The sequence below is a fragment of the Neolamprologus brichardi genome, chromosome 12, assembly GCF_056152115.1.
Source record: "Neolamprologus brichardi isolate AB-2024 chromosome 12, ASM5615211v1, whole genome shotgun sequence".
NCBI lineage: Eukaryota > Metazoa > Chordata > Actinopteri > Cichliformes > Cichlidae > Neolamprologus > Neolamprologus brichardi.
The window spans coordinates 12924708-12947266 of NC_142115.1; the positions used below are offsets into that span (position 1 = coordinate 12924708).

Below are 22559 nucleotides of genomic sequence, written 5' to 3' on the forward strand. Positions count from 1 at the left end.
AAATCACCGAGCACATTTGTAATTAATATACCAACACGAAAAGCAGCCAAACTAAATGTGCAGAGGGGCTTTATTTGTTACAATCACAGGAAAAATGAGACAAGTAAACTCAATACAGTAACATATAGCTAAATGGCAATATGAGTGAAATGCTAGTGGGGAAAATGTCAGAATAAAAGATAGAAATAAATAAATAAATAAATAAGCTGTAGAGGTGATTTTTATAGAGCATAAATAGAGAGAAACCATACTCTACACAGATTTTCAACTTTAATTTACAGGGTTTAACAAACATTTTACATTAACTGTTTAAGAATTACAACCATCTAACCTCATCATGACTAGTCTTGAGAAGGTAAGTGTTTCATTCTCAGTGTCTACAATCAAGGCAGACCTTCGTGAATACGAATACAGAGGATTTACAAGAAGATGCAAACCACTGGTTACACTCAAGAACAAGAGGGACAGACTTTACCAGAAGACATTTAAAAAAAACTTGCACAGTTCTGGAAAAAATAAGTTATTTTGAAAATAAACCAAGATTAACTTGTACCAGAATGATGGGGAAAGAAAAATATGGAAATGGAAAGGTTAGGAAAAGCATTATTATGCCATGGACATGGCTGCCAATTGAACCGAGTAACTAGTGTTTATTGATTGAAGTAGACTGCTTATAAAAGTAGTATTATGAAGTGTACTGAAGTACTCTGAAGTGTACAGGGCTATACTTACTGCTGGGTACAACTAAATGCTTAAAAACTGATCAGACAACACTGGATAATGAGCCAAAGGAAACTGCAAAAGAAACCCAAGAGTTTCTCAAGACAAAGAAATAGGATATACTTCACTGAGCAAGTCAGTCACTTGATCTGGACCCAGTAGAGCATGCTTTTCAGTTGTTAAATATAAAACTGAAGGCAGAAAGAACCACAAACAAGTAGCAACTGATGGCAGCTTCAGTAAAGACCTGGCAGAACATCTCAAAGGAGGAAACACAGCATTTTGGGTGTATCCATGAGTTCTAGGATTCGGGCAGTCATTGATTGCAAATGATTTTCATCCAAGTATTAACACAAATCTTCAAGGTTTGTCGATTTACTTTTGCACATCTAAAAATGGGGGACTAAATATATGTATATATGAAAATGGTTTTAATTCCTTAACAGTTAATGTAATACTTTTGTTAAACGTCTGGAATCAAAGCTGAAAATCTGCATCTTGATTGTTTAATTTAAAATTCATCATGGTGGTGTACAGAGGCAAAATAAAAAAAATAAAAAATAGCATCTTTATCCAACAACCTTTGGACCTAACTTTGGATTACTATAGTATAATGTAGAATAACGTGGCATAGTACCATGTTTTATAGTGTCATATCATATTATATTGCAATATACCATATAATATAGTGATATTGTTCCCTCCCAAACTTCTTTAGTTCACCTTATTATTTGTTTTAAATGTATTTATTTAGTTGATTTTGTGGAATTAGGGCAGTTTTTTAAAATTAAGTTCTCATAAACCAGCTGTTTAAAAGACAATTAAATAAATAATAGAATCAGTTTTTTATCTTTTAGATTCAATCGTTATAATCTCAGCTTTGATCCTGTTAAGTGTAATTGTGATTTTTGCCATCAAGCAGCCATAAAATGTAGTATAGTATAGTGTTGTACTGTGGTAGCACATTGTAATATAAAATGTAACAATATAGTAGACAAAGAATCCTCAGTATATAAAATGATAAAGTAATAAACTGTTTTGGAAAATAATAAGATACATGATTGGAACAGTCAAGAAACTGAGTAAAGTAGATAATGTTGATATTATAAAATGCAAGCTTAACTCTGTTTTAATGTTCATCCTCTCTACTTATATTCTACATCCACATCATCTAATATTTTTCTTATTTGTTATTACATGTTAGTACATGTTATATTTATAAATTACATCCCATTACACTATCTCACTCTATTGTATTACCCCGCTACATTCGCCTCTGCTTGTTCTTCCACCTTCCATTGCTTTCTGTTTTAGTGCGGACTCCAAAGTCTCTTATTTGTCTGCACTGAGATTTAAAAAGATCATATTTAGTGAAATCCAGCTTGCCTGCTCCTACGTGCATTTTGAATGAGGCTAGTAGTGATATTTGCGTATAACAGAAGCACCTCCTCCCTCCCATTGGACAATGTGTACGTGAGGGCGTGGCAAGGAAAGATGAGAGTTGCAAATCCATGCCCTTACTGGGAAGACATGGAGCGCTATGGACACAGTCTACACGAATCTGATAGGAATCTCAACTAAAGGCATCACTATTTCTCCAGTTTGGAAACAAACGATTTGAGAGACCGAGAGCAAAGAAAGGGTGGCCCGACTGAGGATGGAGTGTGCATTTGAAGCACAGAATCTGATCTCCATTTCTTTGAGGAAAATCCAAAGCTCCAGGACGCAGAGAGGAGGCATCAAGCTCCACAAGAACTTACTGGTAACGTACGTACTGAGAAACGCCAGGCAGTTCTACATGAGCAAAAACTTGTCGCAGATGCAGAGAACGAATCCGTACGAGGATGTAACCGTAGTCCGAGAAAGGCAAGAATACCTCGAATGGACGGGGAGCTTCACGGAGTTGGCTGATGACTTCTACTGCAACTTTACTGGGGTTGAGTCGGACACTTGGCACTGCGGAGCGCACCAGCCCAACGGTCAGCCTGCAGAGGTGGCGCACCAAGGCGCATCTGCCTGCGCAATGGATTCACCGAGTGACTCTGACCTCATGGTTTCGGACGCCTGTTGGAGCTGTGCGGACAAATCCTCCTGGGAGTTATCTATCCCGAACACGCAAGCCAACCAAAAGACTGTCCTGGACTTGGACACCCATGTGGTGACTACTGTCACGAACGGATACTTCCACACAGACTGTTGCGCGCAGCCCAAACAGCCGCAGGGCGCGCAGTGCTACACAAAAAAGCGAAAGATTGACATAAGTTATCATATCGTTGATCCAGAGTTTTATTTGCCAGACTTTGCGCCAGTGCCGTGTAAAAGAATGAGGAGTGATGATGATTCACATTCAGACTCTGACCAGTTGGACAGCACAAACATCTCCAACCTGATCTCGGTGCTGGGCTCAGGTGGGCTATCTGAGTTTGTGAGTTGGCAGCAAACGGACCTTGAGCAAATATTCGCCACTCAAACAATTTGTTTAAAACACACGCTGTTAACAGGCAGCGGCTGGACCAGAGCAATCGAAGCATTTTGATATGTATGACTGTGTGTTTTTAATTTCTTTGTATCGTTTTATTTTGCTGCTTTTAAATAAATCATGACACGACTGCAGTTCTCTTGGACTTTTTATACAAAAACAGTGCTGAAATTATACCGAATGGTCATATGCATTTCCATTACTTTTTGCACATTGACATTTCCTGTGCTAGTGCGAATAATTTCTACACAGCATGACTAAACTGTAACCTTTATTTAAATATTACTTAGTGGTGGTGATTTTTTTAAATTATTTTTTTCTGCGGGAAAACCGGAGTCACTGGTTTGTATTTCCTGGAGAAATAAGTGAATGCTGTTTTCTCCTTGGAAAGATGTTGGACGACTACCACCATGTGGCCAGAGAAGATCTGTGCAGCTTCGTGCAACAGTTCAACGAGAATTCTTATTCTTATTATGTAAATATATATTTATATCAGGGCCTGCTTTGATTAATCAATAAAACAAACCGTCTAAAAACACACATGCATTGACTTGAAATTACTTGGAAAGAGGGCGCCGCGATCAACTTAGAAATACAGACAGATCTTGTGTTTTTGTTCTTCTTCTTATTATTATTATTATTATTACAGTTATTATTATTAGTAGTAGTAAATGTGCCAACATTTCACTGAACTTGGAGGTTTTAATATGCAATTTCAGAACACAATAACCAGAAGTAGTAAAAGACAAATGCTTATTAGCAGCTCTTGTGGAGCATTTGAATCCATTTTTCCTAAAATGAATAAAACAATGAGCTGAGGAAGCTTTCATGCGGGTAGAGGTTTAGTGTAATTATTTGTTTTGAAACAGCAGTCTCACGTGTGCCAAACTCCACCTAGAAAAACACGACTTTTCGAGGAGAGAGAGCGCTTGTTTTGTTTGCTGTATCCGACGGGGGGCGGACAGCTGAGCGCAGAGTGCTTGTCCTTGAGACATGACTGCCCGAAGGTTTCCCCATCTATATTCCCGGGACAGTTCAAGTTTTTAGCGCGTCCGTCTGACAAGATGCTGGGTGTTTTTGTCAGAGCCGCGGTGAGTCCTCCTTTTTTCTCCCTTTGCGTGTGTTTTAAGTGCGTGTTAAAAAAGCGCAGTAACGTTACGTTTGATTTTGCGACATCAGGTCAAGTGAGTGAGTGAAGAGGGAGGGGCGCTGTGCAGAATAGCAACAATGTGGCAACAGTAGGTTAAAATGTAACTTACGTTCACCCAACGTGTGCACTTAAATTGTGCGTTAAGGAATATAACGGAGTATTTTTTATTTTTTTCGGGGAGGGGGTTAGCTAACATTTTGCATAGCGTTAGCTTAGCGTAGCATAGAGTAACTTAGCGTTAGCTTAGTTCGTGACATGGGAAACAGCAATGTGACGGCAGGTTTAGTCGACTCGGAGTCATCCCCCCAGTATTATCCACATTCTTCCATCTTTTCTGTGGTGGAGTGCAATAAATACACAAAAATATTTAGCAATAACTTTATTTTGATATCGCTAACCGGAAGTTAATTGTCGTGTTCCAGCTTGACATAAATATCCCTACATTTTTTTCTAACCGTTACGTATTTAATTCAACCTTATTTGGAGTAATATTAAATCAAATGGGATATCAAAGGAATGTATCTTCTTAATTTTGGTCAATAAATCGTATAACGACTTTATATTGGTGTGTTTTTGTTGTAGCTTCCATCCGAAGGTTCAACTGTGTCAACCTATTTATAACCTGGCAGAGACTAACACCAGTTAGTCCGAATAGTATAGCTGCTTCTGTCGGTTGTTTTGGTGTCCGTTTTCATGCACCAAATCATCATCTCACTGTAAAGCACGAGCCTGTCTAAGTTATTTACCGTTGTTCACAATGCCCGAAGCTGGTTCTTGCTTAAACCTGTTTGCAGCGACTCATTAATGTCTGCAGTCTTAGATTGCATGCACTAAACAACATGTTGACACTTCAGGTTAAAGATATTCAATTAATCTGCAGGGTTAACGAGCCCCAGTGAGATTATCAGTAAGATTACATTTCAGTATTCACACTCATGTATGAATGTACTGGGCTATTTATATATTTAACTGTCTGTTGGGCTACAATATGAGCCACTTCAAATAGCAATGACACCTTCAACTTTCTAGACTTTCTAAATCCATTTGTAATACTCCAATTTAATGTGTAATAGCAGAAAAAACAGAAGAGTTTTTAACTTAACAAGATATTATCTTATAGATGCGGCCAGGTATGGTGAAGCCATGTCACCTAGTCAGAACCGTAACGCAGATCCTTGCAAGGCCCTTGACACACCAAGAGGGTCTGCCTAAGCTACCTGTGCCACCCTTGAATCAAACGTGTGAGCGCTACCTCGCAGCTTTGGAGCCCCTCGTCAGTGATGAAGAGATGGATCACACCAGGAAGGTGGTACAGGAGTTCCTTAAGGGTGGTGTAGGAGAAAGGCTTCAAAAGGGACTGGAAAGGCGGGCACGCAAGACGGACAACTGGGTAGATAATTGGATTTATTTAACTTTTATGTATCAGCGTAGACATGATGAGTGTAAAAGCAGTCTTTTGACAGAAGAATCTGTCTTTTGTAATTACATACACTAAATACATGTTTAATTTGGCTGTTTAAGAAATTAAAGTAATTCTTTTTTTCACCCTGGTCTGACTACAGCTGTGTTTGTGTAGTTAACAGAATGGTGGATGCAGTCGGCCTACCTGGATTGCCGTATGCCAGTGGCAGTTTACACCAGCCCTGGAGTAGTCCTGCCGCAGATGCACTTTCATGATCGTCAAGGTCAAATGAGGTGAGAAACCAGCATGCACGTACAGTATCCAAACTGCTTATCTTAATAATCACAGGCCCACAAACACTAAAAAAACCCAGCACTTGTAATGCGTGCAGTAAATTTTCGGGGCTCCAGCAGTACCAGTTATAAAGTTTAATTGTCTGAATATAACCACAGCTATTAAGCTGTTTTAAAAAGTGATTTACTTTGTGTTGAAGTTACAGTACAAGCTCATTTTAAGCTGACCTTTGCACAGTCTTCTCTCCACATGCTGGCTATTTAAAGCCCCAGGGCTTCTCATACCATTGCTCAGCTGTTTTTGAATGCTGTGACCCATGGGATATGCCGTGAACATAGGGGCACCATGGAGATGTAATGCAAAAATAACAATGAAGATGATAAGAATATATGTGCCAAACATATGAGACTGTGGTAAACAAGCTGTGCTTGTTTTTGTTTTGTTTTTACTTTTAGCTTCTAAGAATTTAACTGTGTTCCTCTCCATTCATAGTTCATGACTGATTTTGTTCCGTCTGTGAACACTATATATGAGCGCTAGCTTTAGGAGCATTGATGCAAAACAAAGCATACACTGACCATTATGTGTAGTAATCTATAATCTGACTTGTTATTTATTTATTTTTATTTTTTGCAGGTTTGCTGCCAAATTAATTGCAGGAGTTTTGGACTTTAAAAAAATGATTGACAAGTGAGTTTGCCTGAAATCAATACAAACATTGTACTGCTGTAGCAATAAGCTCATTATCACCATGGCCTGCAGCTGTTTTTTGTTTGGTTTGTTTTTTTCAAAACTGCAAATGAATAATATTAGTTACTGTGTTGTAGTCAGACTCTGCCTGTAGAGTATTTGAGTGGGAAGCCTCTTTGTATGGACCAGTATTACCAGATCCTGTCTTCTTGTCGTATTCCTGGACCAAAGAGAGATACCGTTTTAAATCATGCCAGTGGAAAAACACCTCCGACTCACATCACTGTGGTCCACAACTTCCAGGTACTCTAGATGGCACTGCAGTTCTTTCTTCATTTATGAAGATCCTGATTTTTTTTATAGTCATTATGAAGAAAAGGAGTAATAAACTAAATCTGTTACTGAATCAACCCGGCTTCTCTTCTAGTTTTTTGTCCTAGATGTGTACAACAGTGATGGCACTGCACTAACAGTGGATCAGATTTATATGCAGCTGGAGAAGATCTGGAACTCCTCTTTGCAGACTAACAAAGAACCGATTGGCATCCTCACATCACAGCACCGCAACACTTGGGGAAAAGCCTATAATAACCTGATTAAGGGTGAGGACAAGCCACAGTATCACCCAGATGTATTTCATAGATAGAAAGCATTTTTTGTCAGAATCTTGTGATTCACAAGTTCCATTTCCCCCTTTTTTTCTTCTTCTCAGATAGGACGAATAAAGACTCAGTCCGTGCCATCCAGAAAAGTATTTTTACAGTTTGTTTGGATGCTCCAATGCTGCGGGTGTCTGATGACTTGTATCTGAGCCGCGTAGCTGCCCAGATTCTGCATGGAGGAGGTGCTCGTTGGAACAGTGGCAACCGCTGGTTTGATAAGACGCTACAGGTCAGTTTAAGAGAGCGCAATGCTCACAGATCCAAAGTAATAAACAGGATTCTGGCAATGGTTGAGAATTTGAATGTACCTGCAAATCGTCCTCAGTTCATTGTTGGTGAAGACGGTGCATGTGGACTGGTGTATGAACATGCACCTGCTGAGGGTCCACCCATCGTGTTTCTCATCGATTACGTTATTAAATACATGTAAGTTTATTTCAGATTTTAGACTAGTGTTTCTTCGTGTTTATGATGAGCTCACACTGACTCGGCGGGTCATGTTTTTCTCAACAGGCAGAGGACTCAATTCCGTCGCGCTCCCATGATTCCCCTGCCCATGCCCCAGAAGCTGCGTTTTAACATTACACCCGAGGTCAAGAGAGATATTGAGAAGGCCAAACAAAATATGAACATGTATGTCATGCTGTGCAGTCAGAATGTAGTTTTCTTGTTGTTGTTGTCATTTGGGCTTTGATGTCAGACATTTTCTTTGACTCCCTCTTTTCTCATTTTTGTCAGAATGGTACACGACTTGGATGTGAAAGTGCTTGTGTTTTCTCACTTTGGAAAAAATGTGCCAAAGAAGCATAAGCTCAGTCCAGATGCCTTTGTGCAAATGGCTCTTCAGCTGGCGTATTTCAGGTGAGAAGTCCGCTCTCTTGAAAGGGGGGAAAAGGTCCTGTGGGATGCAGACACTGAGTGCACCGCATGATATACTTTTTTTTTTTCAATCCAGGATCTATAATATTTGCTGCTCTACCTATGAGAGTGCTTCCTTAAGAATGTTCAAATATGGGCGAACAGATGCAATCCGCTCAACTACTGCAGAGTCGCTTGAATTTGTCCAGGCAATGCAAGACCCAGCTAAACAGGTACTAGTAAAAATGATGGGATCTCATAAGCGATGTAACATTTTAAATGTGATGGTTAAAACTGAGCAGTAAATGTTCAAACAGAGCGCAGAGAAGCTGGCACTGCTGCAGAAGGCCATTCAGACACATAAAGAAAACACGTACAACGTGAGTGCTGAAATCCTCAAAACAACCACTTTTTAACTACTTGATAAATATCACTTTAACATGCTCACCATTGCTTTTTCAGGCAATTCATGGGCAGGGCATTGACAGACACCTCCTTGGGCTCAAGAGGCAGAGCATAGAAGACCTGACCTCTATACCTGAGATATTTATGGACACCTCTTATGCTGTGGCTAATCATTTTAATCTCTCCACCAGCCAGGTATATTTGCATCTAAGAAAAGCCCCAGTCTGTTACTGCTGAGCAAGGGATAATGTGTTGTAATATTTGTTTACTTGCATGTTTGCCCTCATCCCTCCCGTCCCGATGTCCAGGTTGGCTCCAAGACAGACTGTGTGATGTGCTTTGGTCCAATGGTGCCAGATGGCTATGGAGTGTGTTACAATCCCATGGATGAGCACATCAACATCGCCATCACAGCCTTTAACAGCTGCGAGGAGACAAATGCTGCCAACTTTGCCCAGGCTGTAGAGGAAGCACTGTTGGACATGAGAGCTCTCTTGGAAGACACAGCTACAGCCAAGCAGTGATCCCACACAGGAACCTGGCACGGTGTTTTTGTGCCCCCGCCGGGCTGTGGCTGTAGCTGAACCTGGAACAATGCCACACTGACACAGACCTGCAATGGACTGAGTGTGTTGGAGCTATGGGGAAACCAGTTTTTAAAGGAATTATGGGAAGTTTACCGTGTGACTATCAGTATTGAGATAGAGCTATATATAGGTGTGTGTGTGTGTGTGTGTGTGAACTTTAGATTTACTAACTGTAATAGTATAAGTACGCCCTCCTTTTTTATACTTCAGCAGTTCTGTGTGCTATCTTCCAAATGACTTTTTCCTTGCTTAAGTTAAAGATTTTGAGTGCTTTGGTTTGTTTATTGTTTATTTAAGGTCAAAATAATTTGCATATAGTTATAACAGTTAATGAAAAAGGATCTTACTTAAAGATCCTTTTTCATTTCACTTTCACTTGAAGATATAATATGCAGTTATGAACCACAAGAACTGTATGGTGGTAAGTAAATCTGCAGGGAAACAGCCTTCTTGTAATTTCTTATTTTCCTTTTTCAGGGGTGTTGCCTTTGTACAAAGGGTGTGTAGTCTCTGACCAACAACTGAGAGTGTGAGTGCAGGACTCTGTAAAAATGTAGAACGAGGGGCATTACTGTCACTGTCTGTCTTCTCCATTGACCGTGTCATGAAAAGCCGCAGAGGTCCTTCTGTTCGGTGGGTCTGAGCGGAGCCAGAGGCAACAGCAGCCATCATGGAGCATGCGCTTCAGGTGCATTCCCACAAAACCCAGCAATGCAGCACCTCCCTTCACAGTTGCGATTTAGAACGAAAAGTGCTGCGAAACAATCACGTTATCACAAATAACATTTCATTTCACAGCTATTTGAGTCACAGCTTCGTTCTTGTTAACACCGCTCCTTTTCATCTTTCACCTTTTTCAGCTCGCGTGAGCACCGCTCCTCCCCCTCGCTTTGTGGAGCCAGATAGGAGGGGCCAAATATAAATGTTGTGTTCAGTTTATAGAAATCACATAACTGATGACTGCTGCATATTATACCTTTAACTCTTTCTTCTCAACAGAGCACAAGTGAACATTGTCAAAAACAGTATCTGGTATCAAAGGCGCACAAATGAATATCGAGCTCTGAAACTTCCTTCAGAATGCAGGTAGTCTCCGTGAAATTCAACCTCAGCCATATTTCCCGATGAGTGCCACTGAAACAGCTGGTTACCTTTAAACACGTTGGTCTTTAAAACATCCTTGTCCCGGATCTGAACAACACAACAAGAATATTGCAGTAGTTATACTCGTGCGCTTTTTGCCCTTGTAAGATATACAGCATATTGAACCAACACATGTTAGAGAGCTTGTTCGCACCATTATGTATGTAGACTGGGAGTTTGTGGTGTTGAATACTAATCCTATGTGTAGTGCTTGGATTCTGATCTTCACTGAGGGAGGGGCGTTGATGAGCACTCGACAGGTGTGGTTAGTGCTGGACGTTATTGGATTCTCAAACACACCGCTGGGGGAGAACAGCTGAATGTCACAATCTGAGGGGCAAATATGAGGCGCATTGGATCGTTGGTTAACAAGTTATCATCACTATAGTCTGTGTGCAGTTTAGTGCAATTGCAATAAAATTTACAGTTGTCTACAAGGAATATTATAGCTGTGAATTGATTGTTCATAGCTAAAATATCACGTCCTTCCCACGTGTATGGTGGATGGAAAGGATATGAACAAAACAGCACATATAGCTGGAAATCTTAAAACAGTCTCACTCTATCCAAGGCAAAAGCGTAAAAAACTTACAGTATTCTCATCTGACGTTATGTATTGCAGGGCTTTTGTTTATGATTGCGTTAGACTGGAAGTATTCTCACTGCATCATACAGTACTGTGCAAAAGTCTTGAGCCAAACCTCACTCCTTGATATTTTGTTAGGAAAAATGGGGAAATAGGTGTCAAAATTTACTGAAGATGTGCAAACATGCACACGTGTAATATATACTCTATATAAGGTATAAAACAGTGCTTGTACATTTCAAATTAGGTTTGGTATTATTACCTTTATTCTTCCACACAGCCTAAACCTTCTTAGGCAAGCTTTCTTTTAATTTAAAGTAGTCTTCAGGAATAGTTCTTCAGGCTTCTTGAAGGAAATTCAAAGCTTTTCTTTGGAAGTTTTGATCTGTTGTCTGCCAAAATAATTCCACACTGCTTCAATAATGTTGAGGTCCCAGCTCTGGGGAGGTGAATCCACGATTCACTGTTTCACCTCTCTGCTGACCTCTGACATGCTGACAATAAGTTGAACTAAATAGTTCTGGTTTAGATTCAGACCTGCTGTCACTGCTCATCAGTCCATTTCTTGTTTAAGTTGGCATAGCTCCAAATTGTCTCCACGTTTCCCTTTCTTAAGAATTGCTTCTTGAAAGCCACTCTTCCACTGAGAGCATTTTTAATGAGGCTTCAGTGAACAGCAGATTCCACTTTCCTCCAGTTTATCCTCATGATGACTTTTGAAAATTACACATACATCCGACTCTTTGGAAGGAAAATAGGAGTGCAAACCTCAATCAGCTCACTCTCTGGGCAGTATTTACTTTTAAGGAAATAGTAAATGAATTTTGTATGTATTAATTAGTTTTCTTTCTTCTTTTTAAACATACTGCACTACAAATGTATTCAAGTAAAAACAAGTGCAAAGTGCAGGCTTTTGTTATTTAGGAGTAGGTAATGGATAATAGGTATTGATTTGTTAATGACTGGACAGTTTGACGTCAAACAAGAGGTCGGCAGTCCAAAGTAACATGCTATTTAAAATTTCCACATATCTTTCCCTATTTGCCCGTATGTTGTCAATGTAAACAAAGGCAGTAAGAAATATACGGCTGTTTTAAATCATTTTGACCTTCAAATCAATCTATTAAGCTTTAAGGAGAGGTCAGAGGTCAAATGAGACATTATATTTTAAATCTTAGTATGGTAGTTTATATATGTCGACAATGCACACCACCAAAGAATCATAGTTTCTAAGTTGTATTGCTTTTTGTAAATTTTCAACCAAATTATTAACTTTAACTTCAGTTGAAGATCGCGGTGGATGTAATGTAAATTTTAATGGATTGCTAACATGACCCCGCTGTGCCCCCCTGTAGAAAGAGAGTGACACACACGTAAACGCTAGTTAGTAGTGAGGGATGGCTTAAGACTTGTGTACAGGCTTGCAAATCTCTGTTAATTAAGTTTAAATTCACTTGTTGCTGCATCCACTCAAACAACAAATGAAGGATGCTCTTTTATTAATCATAATCCTATCTTTCATGATATTTGACAATCCTTCTTCATTCCTTCTGCAAAACATTCCTAGTTCTGTTCAAGCACCATCTTACCTTGATGGTGGCTCCTCTTCTTATTTTTCTGTGAACTGTATGTAAACACAACCCCGCTCCCTGGCGTGAGCAGATTTTGACGCACCAGCAGGACATTTGTTCTGGTGGTCAGTTCAGTACCTCCCACATGTGCGCACTTCCTCATAAATGCCAGTCGGTCGAAAAATGCCACGTACTCCTCTGTAAAAACGCACGCAGAGTTGCATTTACTTTGCTGCAGCAGCCTTTACACAGCGAGTAGCAGTATTAGTGTTATTAATAGAACCAACTTTTTCTGCAGTCCAGGGAGCTGGACACCACTATAATGTGAATGACCTCATCCAAGGGTCGGCCTATGGATACCACACAGCGATCTGTCACATCAGTCAAATCCACTGTGCCTGATTCCTCCAGCAGTAGCTGTCCACATGCACCTAGACAGGAGCAGATGTTATAATATTAATAATAATGCTTTGCCTTCGGTTCTTCGTGAGCTCTTAAAGTATTTATGCCTACTGACTTGATTTATGGGTTGGAGTGAGTGTTGTGGCAGCCACTGGGGTCACTGGGATGGTGAAGGCCTCTGTTGGACTAGGAGAAAGTTGGTGTATGCTTGGCTGTGATATGTTTTTAGGGCTTAGAGTGGAATGCAGAGGAGTGGGTGTATCTGATGTGGATGGCACATCTCTGCAGCTGCCCGTGTAGCAGCCCTGGATGGTGATTGGCTTGGGCATGTGCATGCAAATCAGGGGGCTGAGGGGATCTGGCTTAGAGGGGCCCATGCAGGACACAGCTCTGGATTGGATACCGTAGCCACAGGATACTGAACACTTGAGAGAAACACAACACTTATGACAAGGAAATTTCACAATGTTAGCAATATCACGCTTAATGAGACATCAATATAGTGCTCGGTATTCAGCGAAGCAGTGGACAGGGGAGAAAAAAAACAGGTTCAAAAGAAATTATTTCATCCCATTTCTATCTAATAGCCATCCTCATCTTGTGACGTACCTGGCTCCACGGCTTCACCTCCCACCTAAAGGTGCAGACTTGCACCAAGCAGGGCACTGTGATGGCTGGTTTGACAGCTGCATGGCAGTTTTCCTCTGCCACCACGCTCTCCTTGCCGTGGATAAACTGGACACAAGACACAACCCTCTGAGCTACACCTAGGTCACAGGAGACTGAGCAGGGTAACGTCCCGAATACCTTCCACCTGGCCAAGTGACAGTGGTGGGGAGTTGATTATTTTTTTTGCTGTTGCAGAAATCGATTTCAGGTTTGCATTTTGTGTGATCTTCACCTTGCTGGGCAGCTGTGAGTGTTACATGATACCACTGCTGTGGGCTTGGGAAAGTTACTGCACTCCGAATCTTCCACAACCACCTCCTCCCCTTCTGCTTCCCGAGCACAGTACAGCACCCTGTTTGCTACCCCTCCTCCACACGTAACACTGCAGACTCCTTGCTTAGAGCGCCACCTGGTTGTTACAAGAAAAATATCCTGTAATTTTAAAACATTTATTTCAAATCTGCATCCTACTTTCTACACATCGCTATGGTTACTACAGTGTCTCACATAGGAGGACAGGGTAAAGTGCTGCATATCTCAGACTTGGGATGAGGTTTAGTAGAGGCATCACAGTGGAAGTCAGGCACTCCCAGTGTGGTTTGATGGTCCACACAAGAAAACCACACCTGCAGAGTTCCTACAGCACATAATCAGTGGGCTTTCAGTTACTACATCTGAGTAGACAGCACTGTTTCTGACTAAAGGAGGACTTACCATTGCCACAGGTCTTTGAACACGGGCTAATAACAGGGCTCCACACATACACACGAGGCTGACTAGAGCGTGGTAACAAATCAGACTTTAGACTGGGTTGTTCCTGGTCAAGAAAGACAAAATTGTAGAGATGTTTCACATTTTTAAAAAACACTGGAGTTCAAGTTATCGTTGATTTTACCTCTCGGTCTGATTCCCACCCAATGGGACACACGTCTACCACACAGGGCACAGAATCGGGGGGTTTAATCTGCTTTGAACAAAAACTTTGATCGACTTCAACATCCACGCCACCTTCAGGTCGGACGCACGATACAATCCGTTTTGCTTCTCCTGGCCCGCAGATTGCCGAACAATCCCCTGGCTCTGACGCGTGCCATCTGTAAACGCACAGACAGAAGATTTACGATTTTAACTGTTCATACTCTGTGAATCTAATAATCAGCATTACAATGCAGACGTCATACCTGGCAGGACAGTGCTGCAGGTTACACTTTTCAATAGCGTGCGGAGCTGTATCAGGTGGACATTTGGAATCTGGAACCTTCACCACATCAGATCCATGTTTCTGAACACACCTTACAGGACGCACTCTTTCTCCCCCACCACAAGAGGCGCTACAAGGTCCAAACGTCCCTGCAGTCCATCTGTAAAATAGTACATTTTACATGTGCTAGTCTGTGCTGAGCACTGTATGTCAAAAGAAGCGAATGAGTATGAACCCAACCTGGGGGGACAGGGTGCAAGATTACAAGTTGTGTAGAGCGGTGTGGTTGGGCGGGGTGTTGAACAGTCATGTTCCTCCAAAGGTTTGCTGGTCTCTTCATCTGCACAAATATAAACATGCCTCCGAACACCTGTTGAGGGGTGAAAGGTGGAAGAGGCAAACATTTACAAGACCTTGGATTTAACAGTTGTAGCCTCCTATGGTCTACATCAGGTGACAAACATAAGGCAAAGACCCCAATTCATCCAGGGCGTAAATTATGGACGTCTAACTGTATTTTCATGAATTTTACAACTTTTCCTACTTATAAAGACCTCCCCCACAGCCTTCATGCTACACCAAAGTAGTGAAATAGCAGATAAACAATTAAATGACAGAAAAATTCACAGTAAAATAAACAAGTAGGACATTATCTGTAAATTAACAAGACAGTCTGGGCCTGTATTCTTTAATTTACTACAGCATCATCTCTTTATCATGTAGAAGAATTGGGACGTGCTGTTAACATTGCACCAGAGACTGGTACACTTTTTGTCACTCTTTAGCAACAAAATATGAACTTTAGTCAAGTAAAGATTACTATGATAGTGTTAGCAACCTTTTTTATTTATGTTGCCAACTAAATGATTTTCATTCAACTTAGTTCCACTTCATTGTTTTCCCCAATAATCTAAGCTCTCAGTAGGGAGCGCACACCAGAGTTTGACAGCCACTGCTAAACACTATTATACAAATGCTTTCAATATGGCATCTTACTTGCAAAAGACATCTGTTTCCCAAACAAAAAAGCAAACACTACACGGTCTCTCAAGGTCTCAACCACAAGGCTGTGTGATGAGCCCCTTCCTCTACTCCCTCTTCACCCACGACTGCAGACCTGCTGATGGTTCCAACACCATCATTAAGTTTGCAGATGACACCACGGTGATTGGCCTCATCAGTGACAATGATGAGGCTGCCTACAGGGAGGAGGTGGATCGTCTGGCTGAGTGGTGCGACAGAAACAACCTGCTGCTTAACACAGACAAGACCAAGGAGCTCATCGTGGACTACAGGAGAAATGCTGACCCACATCCACCCATCCACATTAAGGGGACGGCTGTGGAGCGTGTGAGCAGCTTCAAGTTCCTGGGAGTCCACATCTCCGAGGATCTCATCTGGACGACCAACTGCTCCAAGCTGGTCAAGAAGGCTCACCAGCGCCTCTTCTTCTTGAGGACTCTGAGGAAAAACCACCTGTCCTCAGACATCCTGGTGAACTTCTATCGCTGCACCATCGAGAGCATCCTCACCAACTGTATAACAGTCTGGTACGGGAACTGCTCTGCCTCGGACCGGAAGGCGTTGCAGAGGGTCGTGAAAACTGCCCAGCGCATTGCTGGAGCACCACTTCCTGCCATAAAAGACATCTACAGGAAGCGGTGTCTGAAAAGGGCTGGGAAAATCATCAAAGACCCCAGTCACCCATCACATAGACTCTTCACCCTCCTGCCCTCTGGGAGGCGCTACAGGAGCCTCCGGACTAAGACCACCAGGTACCGGAACAGCTTCTTCCCCACAGCTGTCAGACTCCTGAACTCTGCCTCCTGACATCTGACCCACATTAAACTCATGGACTGGACATACACACACCCACAACCACCTACACACACACACACAATGGACAACCGTACCCTCAAACACACAATAATAACATGGACTGAACCACCACTCACAACCACTAGCACTTTATATAGCCTCTGTAGAAATTATCCACATATCTCACTTATCTTAACTGCACTACTGTATAGTTCTGTGTAAATAATCATTCTGTACATACGATAATTTTTAATCCTACAACTGTTTATAACTTGCATAGTTCACATTTCTGTATAACTGTGTATCTCAAATTCTGTATAGTTTTTTTTATTTCATATTTATATCCTGTTCATAGCCTGTACATAGCTTGTACTCACTACAGCCTGTACATACTTATAGTTATAGAATATTCATAACATACTTCATACCGTGTACATTATAACACACCATAATAGACCCATTTCTGTAATATACTTACATATCTATATTATTGCTAATATATATTGTAATATATATCTATATCACTAAAGCACTTCTGGATGGATGCAAACTGCATTTTGTTGCCCTGTACCTGTGCATGTGCAATGACAATAAAGTTGAATTCTATTCTATTCTATTCTAAATGATCTCCGTCATCAACAGTATTTCTTTTGTCACTTTCTTCGTTAAGTTACTTACCTGATCCACAAGACACAGAGCAGGGTGTTGTGAAAACAGACCATTTGCCTTTGGGTAACACATCCATTTGGCTGCTGTTTCTGGTAGGCACATAGAACTGGTAGCTAATGTTTGGATTTGTTTTTTCTCCATATTCTTTTCCATATTTGCGATAGATCTACAGTGAGAAAAAACCAAAACAAAATCACTATAACTGTTGCACAAAGCCACGTGAACAGTTTAGTAAGATTTCCTCTCCTGACCTGTACTTTTATCTCCTGTTGCAGAGGCCCAGGCACGAGCAGCTCCTCCATCTCAGGCAAAAGGTCAGGTGTTAGATGGATTCGGTACTCCAGGCGGTTTTCATCCAGCGGGGAAGGGTGGGTCATATTCAGAGCCATGCTGCCCATTCCAGACACAATGTACGTCTCCCCAGCCTTTACAGCTGTGGATGCAAAGTTTTAATCCTGTTAAGGTTGTCTTATAGAAATGTAAATCTCCTGTTCAGTTATGCCACTCACCCATATGAGTGAAGAGAGGTGCCCTGTTGATAATATGAACCTGTGTGGCATTCACTGGCACCGAGACAAAGGTGATGTACTCTGAAACAAAAACAAATCACTGAATTATAACTGATGCACGATAATACAGCAGTTATTAATGCCATTAATTATTCTTTTCAAACTAGTAAAGAAAAAAAAAAACTTTCACCCCCCAAAAGCATTAAATTTGCTGTTATGTAAGACCGGAAAACAGCAGGAAAACATCATATTTGCTTTACAAATAACTTAAATGAATGGCACTCAGTTTGTTACCTCTGGCCTGACCACCACTGTAGGAGTCAGATATCAACCTGCAGGATGACCCATTTCCACCACACACCCCACAGATATCCCTTACTTTTCCAGAGTGCAGGACACCATCACAGCCAAACAGCTGATCAGAGACAAAAGAAAGAGCACAGAAAGAGGAATATGGCATTTGATCCCTGATATATTTAGCCTCATTAACCTATCCCTACCTGGCATCTGCCTCTTAAACAAGCTGCTGTAGCGCCGAATGGAGGAGGGCTGTCTGTCTCACAGCGAGTACCATCCACAAACTGAGAGCCACGGCTCACTACGAAGTTTTCTCCATCTGACTGGCACATATATCTGCACTGTTCATCCCCTGGTTAGGATAAGAATAAGAAATGTTAGGTGTACACATTTTTCACATTTTGCTCTAAAGAAAAAAAATCGAGTTTGCTTAGACCTACCCTGTGTAAAGCCTAATGCAGGAATCCATGTGTAGAAGGAAGCACTGTTTGGTGGCAGGTAGAGGGGGTGGTTATCTGTTTGGGAGCACTGCTCTGCCATGAAATTAAGTTGAGTGCGCTCACAAGGCTGCAATAAGGTAGATGGTAAGAAAAGTGTTATTTTCTCCTAATAATTCAAGTTTACACTGCCAAGCCCAAATTACAGTAAGGATACTCTGGCAGTAAACTGAATTTGAAGAATAGCTGATTTGTCCCATGCTCTTATTTTCACATGTGCATGACTTCTTTTCCCGTAATTCTAAGACATTTAGTCATTTCTGTTGAAATTATGGGCTGCAAACTACTAAGAAAGGCTCATTCAAAGCTGGGAATGATTTTGAGTGCAATGTTCCATTGATTAAACAATATTGACCTACTGTATGGAGGCCCAATGTAAACATTGCTGGTAAGTACTTACTTGCTGGTTACAAAGTTCAGCCTCGATATCTGGGCCCTCACAATCATTCCCTCCAAACGCAGGTCTGAAAATTAGAGGTGACACACCAAAATCCCACATGTTCTTAAGAAGAAGTTCAGCAACATGTTTTTACTGACGCATCCATTTGTTAACCTTGGGTTGTTACATTGCCGCGTACGAAGTGCGACTCCGCCACCACACGTCCTCGAGCAGGAAGAAAACTCAGACCAGCCGGACCAGGAGCCGTGAACCACATCAGGGGAGCTGAGATCATCTGGAGACACACAGCGCCCCTTTAGACACCACTAGAAGAGAGGATTGCGTCCCGTGAAAAACACGCTACTGTTTGGGAAAGTGATGACTCTCTGGTGCCTGCAGAGCTGTACCTGATTAGGACCGCACTCTGTCCCATCCAGAAGTGGCACTAGGAGGCGTTTGCAGGAGCTATTGTCGTCTAGATTGACGTGGCAAGACAGAAAACGACAAGCTGGCTGATGGAAAGGAGAAAAACGTTGTTAACAAACTGAAAATGTGGTAATGTCAATTTCCCATCCTGTGCCATGAAGACTGTGACATACCAGGTCATTATTGGTGAAAGAGCAGGCTTTCGCAGTGCTGCCAAAAGCTATACGACACTGGTCATCCACGCCATAGTAGAGCCCAGGCTTCCAGTCTTGCAGGGATCCTTCCATTGCAGGAAGATCTTTTACACATTCCGCCTTCCCTTCACTGAGAATACCAACAGATGAGAAAACCCAGCGCTGACATTATATCGCGCTGAAAGACTGAAGACTTAATATAAATTACGTTTTAAGGATCAACCTCTGTGGCAAATATGAAGACACGACCTAAGATTAAATACCATATTCAGTAGTGCCAGATGTGCATGATAAATGAAAGGCATTTCTTGCACAGCTGCTGTGAACAGGTTGGCCCACCTGAAGAATGTAAGAAGCTGCTGTCTGCTGCAGGGAGACCAGGTCAAATCCACACTGTTGTAGCCTCCGTCAGAGGCCATCATGAACCCACTCCTGCTGCAGGTGTTTCCTACTCCGTCATGGTTGATTCCAAAGCTGGGTGAAATACAGTCAAGCATAAAGGATGTTAAAGTAACCATAGTGTAGGATGCTGTGAGCATGCGGTTGTGAAAAGATGACATTCCCTGGCTGGTGACATTTAAAGGTATTTTAAATTGTCAAGAATACCAGAGCAAACAATTACGGTAAAACAGTCTTGAAGCATGTTAAGCACCATTTAAACTGTCAATCACGGTCCAGTATGGTGACTATAGTGAGTGTTATGAGCTGAATTAAACTGCACAATACAATTAAAGCTTTTTTATGGGTCTATGATTTGTGAAGAATTTCTTGGAAACATTGAAAACATTTCCTGTATAGACAAAAATTTATCTCTGACTGAACATAGAAAGAAAAACTCACTTAAGGGGGAAAAAAAGCAATTAAACTGAATTCTACTGTTTGATAATTTCAAAATGACAGAAATAATAAGGAATGCCCCAAGTTAGACACAGCTATAAACTAAAGTGTACATTTTAGGTCCCGTGGATTATCCCTTTTACCTGTGGCCAATTTCATGAGCGATGGTGATTCCCAGGTCAAAGCCAGTGTCCTCTGTAATCACACAGCTCCAGTCACTGGAGCAAGCCCCACCGAGCTGTGTTACTCCCCTGACCTGCTTGTTTCCATCAGGCAACACCAGGTCATACCTGATTGTGATGGTAAAGCAAAAAATCACTTTGCTCATCTGCAAGATAATAAAACATCCTCTTATAACCAGATACAGACAGTTAACATACCTTGTAATGTACAGTAGAAGATCTGCATGTAGTGGGTCCGTGTCATTTGAAGGGTTAATCCTTCTGCCCCAGTCACACACACTTCTGAGAGAAGAAGTGATGTTGGTAGACAGCTGGATCTCTGGCTAAAACATGGTCAAATGTAACAAGAGAATTAAAGTACTTTGCACTGAAACTTTTAATCATGTTGCTCACATTCAGAGTCACTATGGATAGCAGCAGCTTAATAAGCTATAGATGTGACAACTTACACAAGCACTGTAGGACTTCAGATTATTGTGCTAAAAAGCTATATCTAATATTTGGTCATTTGTGACTTAACTATAATGAGCTGGAGTCATAACAGAAAGCCACTTACCTCTGGCTCTGAGAGGATGATCATGCGGACCAGGTGCACCCTCATGTTGGCGCCCAGGGTAATGTCTCTCAACAGCTCTGAGGCCTGGGTGGAAATTGAAATATAAGTCCAATTACTATATTTCATCACTTTCAGTGTATTGGGACTATAGAATTGCGGAGCACTTACACCAGGCCAGACTATGGAAAGAATTCAGCAGACACGGTACAACTTCAGAACACATTACTGTCTCTGACTTATTGCTTTTAACACCTCTTTCATTATCTGCTGATTCCTCCCTATATCATCCTCACAGCTCCATTTACGGATTGTTCCAGTAAACATTCCCATCCACTAGTTCTAACTTCTTTTGCATGTGTGTGATCAGGCTTACAATGTTGAGGTTGGTGAGGATGTATCTTTCTGTGTCCTGCCTGTGGACCTGCTGGACATCAGGCCCCACCACTACCAGTAGCTCCAGATGGGTGATATCAGGCATCACAGCTGACCGACGCAGTCGCTCACTTACTGCGACCAAGAAGAAAACAGTGCAGACGCAGAATGATAACCTGTCTGTGTGCCAGTGGTTGTGTATATACTTTTTTTTTCTCATTTTGTTGTATTTTCAAGCTTCCATTGACACACATACCTGTGGAATGAGAAGAACCTGGATAGGAAAGTACTCTTGGACTGGTCGAGTGATGAAAAGGCTTTTGAAAGGAACAAAACTTTGTTTACATCTAGTAGTGAAATTAATGCTGTGTAACTAAATTTAGACATGTGAGTCAAACACCAAAAAAACCATGAAAATACTTTAAAGATACTTTTGCTTGTTAGCAGTATGCATGTAAATCCAATAACCGAAGCTATGACTCTCTGTAACTTGTGGGTTTTTCGCAGGATGATAAACAGCTTAAAGTTGAAGAGTTCAATGTACTTTGCAGAAGTTCCGAGCAGTGGAATGACTAACCGCAGTGCTCCTGTTCACCCGCAGCTTTCCACCTACCTTTTCCAATGGAGAAATCATTAGTGCGCTTAAGCCAGGCCGCAGCAGCAGCAGCAGACAGAACAGAGTCATAAAAACCATGTTTCTCCTTCTTCCTGTGTGTCTACCTGCTCTGCTTTAACACCAGGACAATATGTGATCCTCCTACTCAGGCAGGACAGAGCCAAGAGTCTGTGAGTATGTGTTTATGTAAACAGTAGGGACAAAGTTGATGAGCGTCACGCGTCATTTGCTGGGGTTTTTTTTGGGTAGGAGACCAAGAGGACAGCTCTTATTGGTTGGCTCTCTCAGCGTGTGCTATGACTAATATGTGTCATTTCTTGCCTTTTGTCACTGAGTGATAAAAGCTATGACGACCCACCAAGAGTTTTTGTATTTGCAGTGATGGCAG

The 22559-nt window shown here is 41.5% G+C and overlaps 3 protein-coding genes across 3 annotated transcripts; 2 read left to right on the top strand and 1 right to left on the bottom strand.

Annotated features, from left to right (window-relative positions):
• The first annotated feature begins 2215 nt into the window (after positions 1-2215).
• LOC102783441 (immediate early response gene 5-like protein) lies at positions 2216-3737 on the top strand. The gene has a single exon (XM_006803128.3). It carries the CDS (start codon positions 2378-2380, stop codon positions 3254-3256), a length of 879 nt encoding a protein of 292 aa, XP_006803191.1. The 5' UTR covers positions 2216-2377; the 3' UTR covers positions 3257-3737.
• A 392-nt stretch (positions 3738-4129) lies between these two features.
• Positions 4130-9693, top strand: zgc:154046 (Carnitine O-acetyltransferase-like). Its single transcript, XM_006803121.3, has 14 exons — positions 4130-4290; positions 5470-5739; positions 5926-6044; positions 6682-6735; positions 6873-7038; positions 7163-7337; positions 7448-7626; positions 7723-7823; positions 7911-8030; positions 8136-8258; positions 8353-8488; positions 8573-8635; positions 8718-8855; positions 8969-9693. Exons 1-14 carry the CDS (start codon positions 4264-4266, stop codon positions 9182-9184), a joined length of 1887 nt encoding a protein of 628 aa, XP_006803184.2. The 5' UTR covers positions 4130-4263; the 3' UTR covers positions 9185-9693.
• A 17-nt stretch (positions 9694-9710) lies between these two features.
• adamts13 (ADAM metallopeptidase with thrombospondin type 1 motif, 13) lies at positions 9711-22338 on the bottom strand. Its single transcript, XM_035913082.2, has 29 exons — positions 22169-22338; positions 21812-21872; positions 21557-21690; positions 21184-21267; positions 20826-20950; positions 20589-20735; positions 19948-20082; positions 19588-19738; positions 19396-19500; positions 19163-19314; positions 19010-19073; positions 18553-18679; positions 18316-18464; positions 18110-18230; positions 17816-17896; positions 17558-17739; positions 17316-17472; positions 15060-15189; positions 14800-14979; positions 14514-14712; positions 14333-14435; positions 14126-14255; positions 13851-14027; positions 13559-13763; positions 13065-13374; positions 12835-12978; positions 12566-12745; positions 10545-10720; positions 9711-10438 (listed from the first exon to the last, which is right to left on the bottom strand). The coding sequence occupies exons 1-29, from the start codon at positions 22247-22249 to the stop codon at positions 10283-10285; spliced, it is 4146 nt and encodes a 1381-aa protein (XP_035768975.2). The 5' UTR covers positions 22250-22338; the 3' UTR covers positions 9711-10282.
• Between the last annotated feature and the right edge of the window lie 221 nt (positions 22339-22559).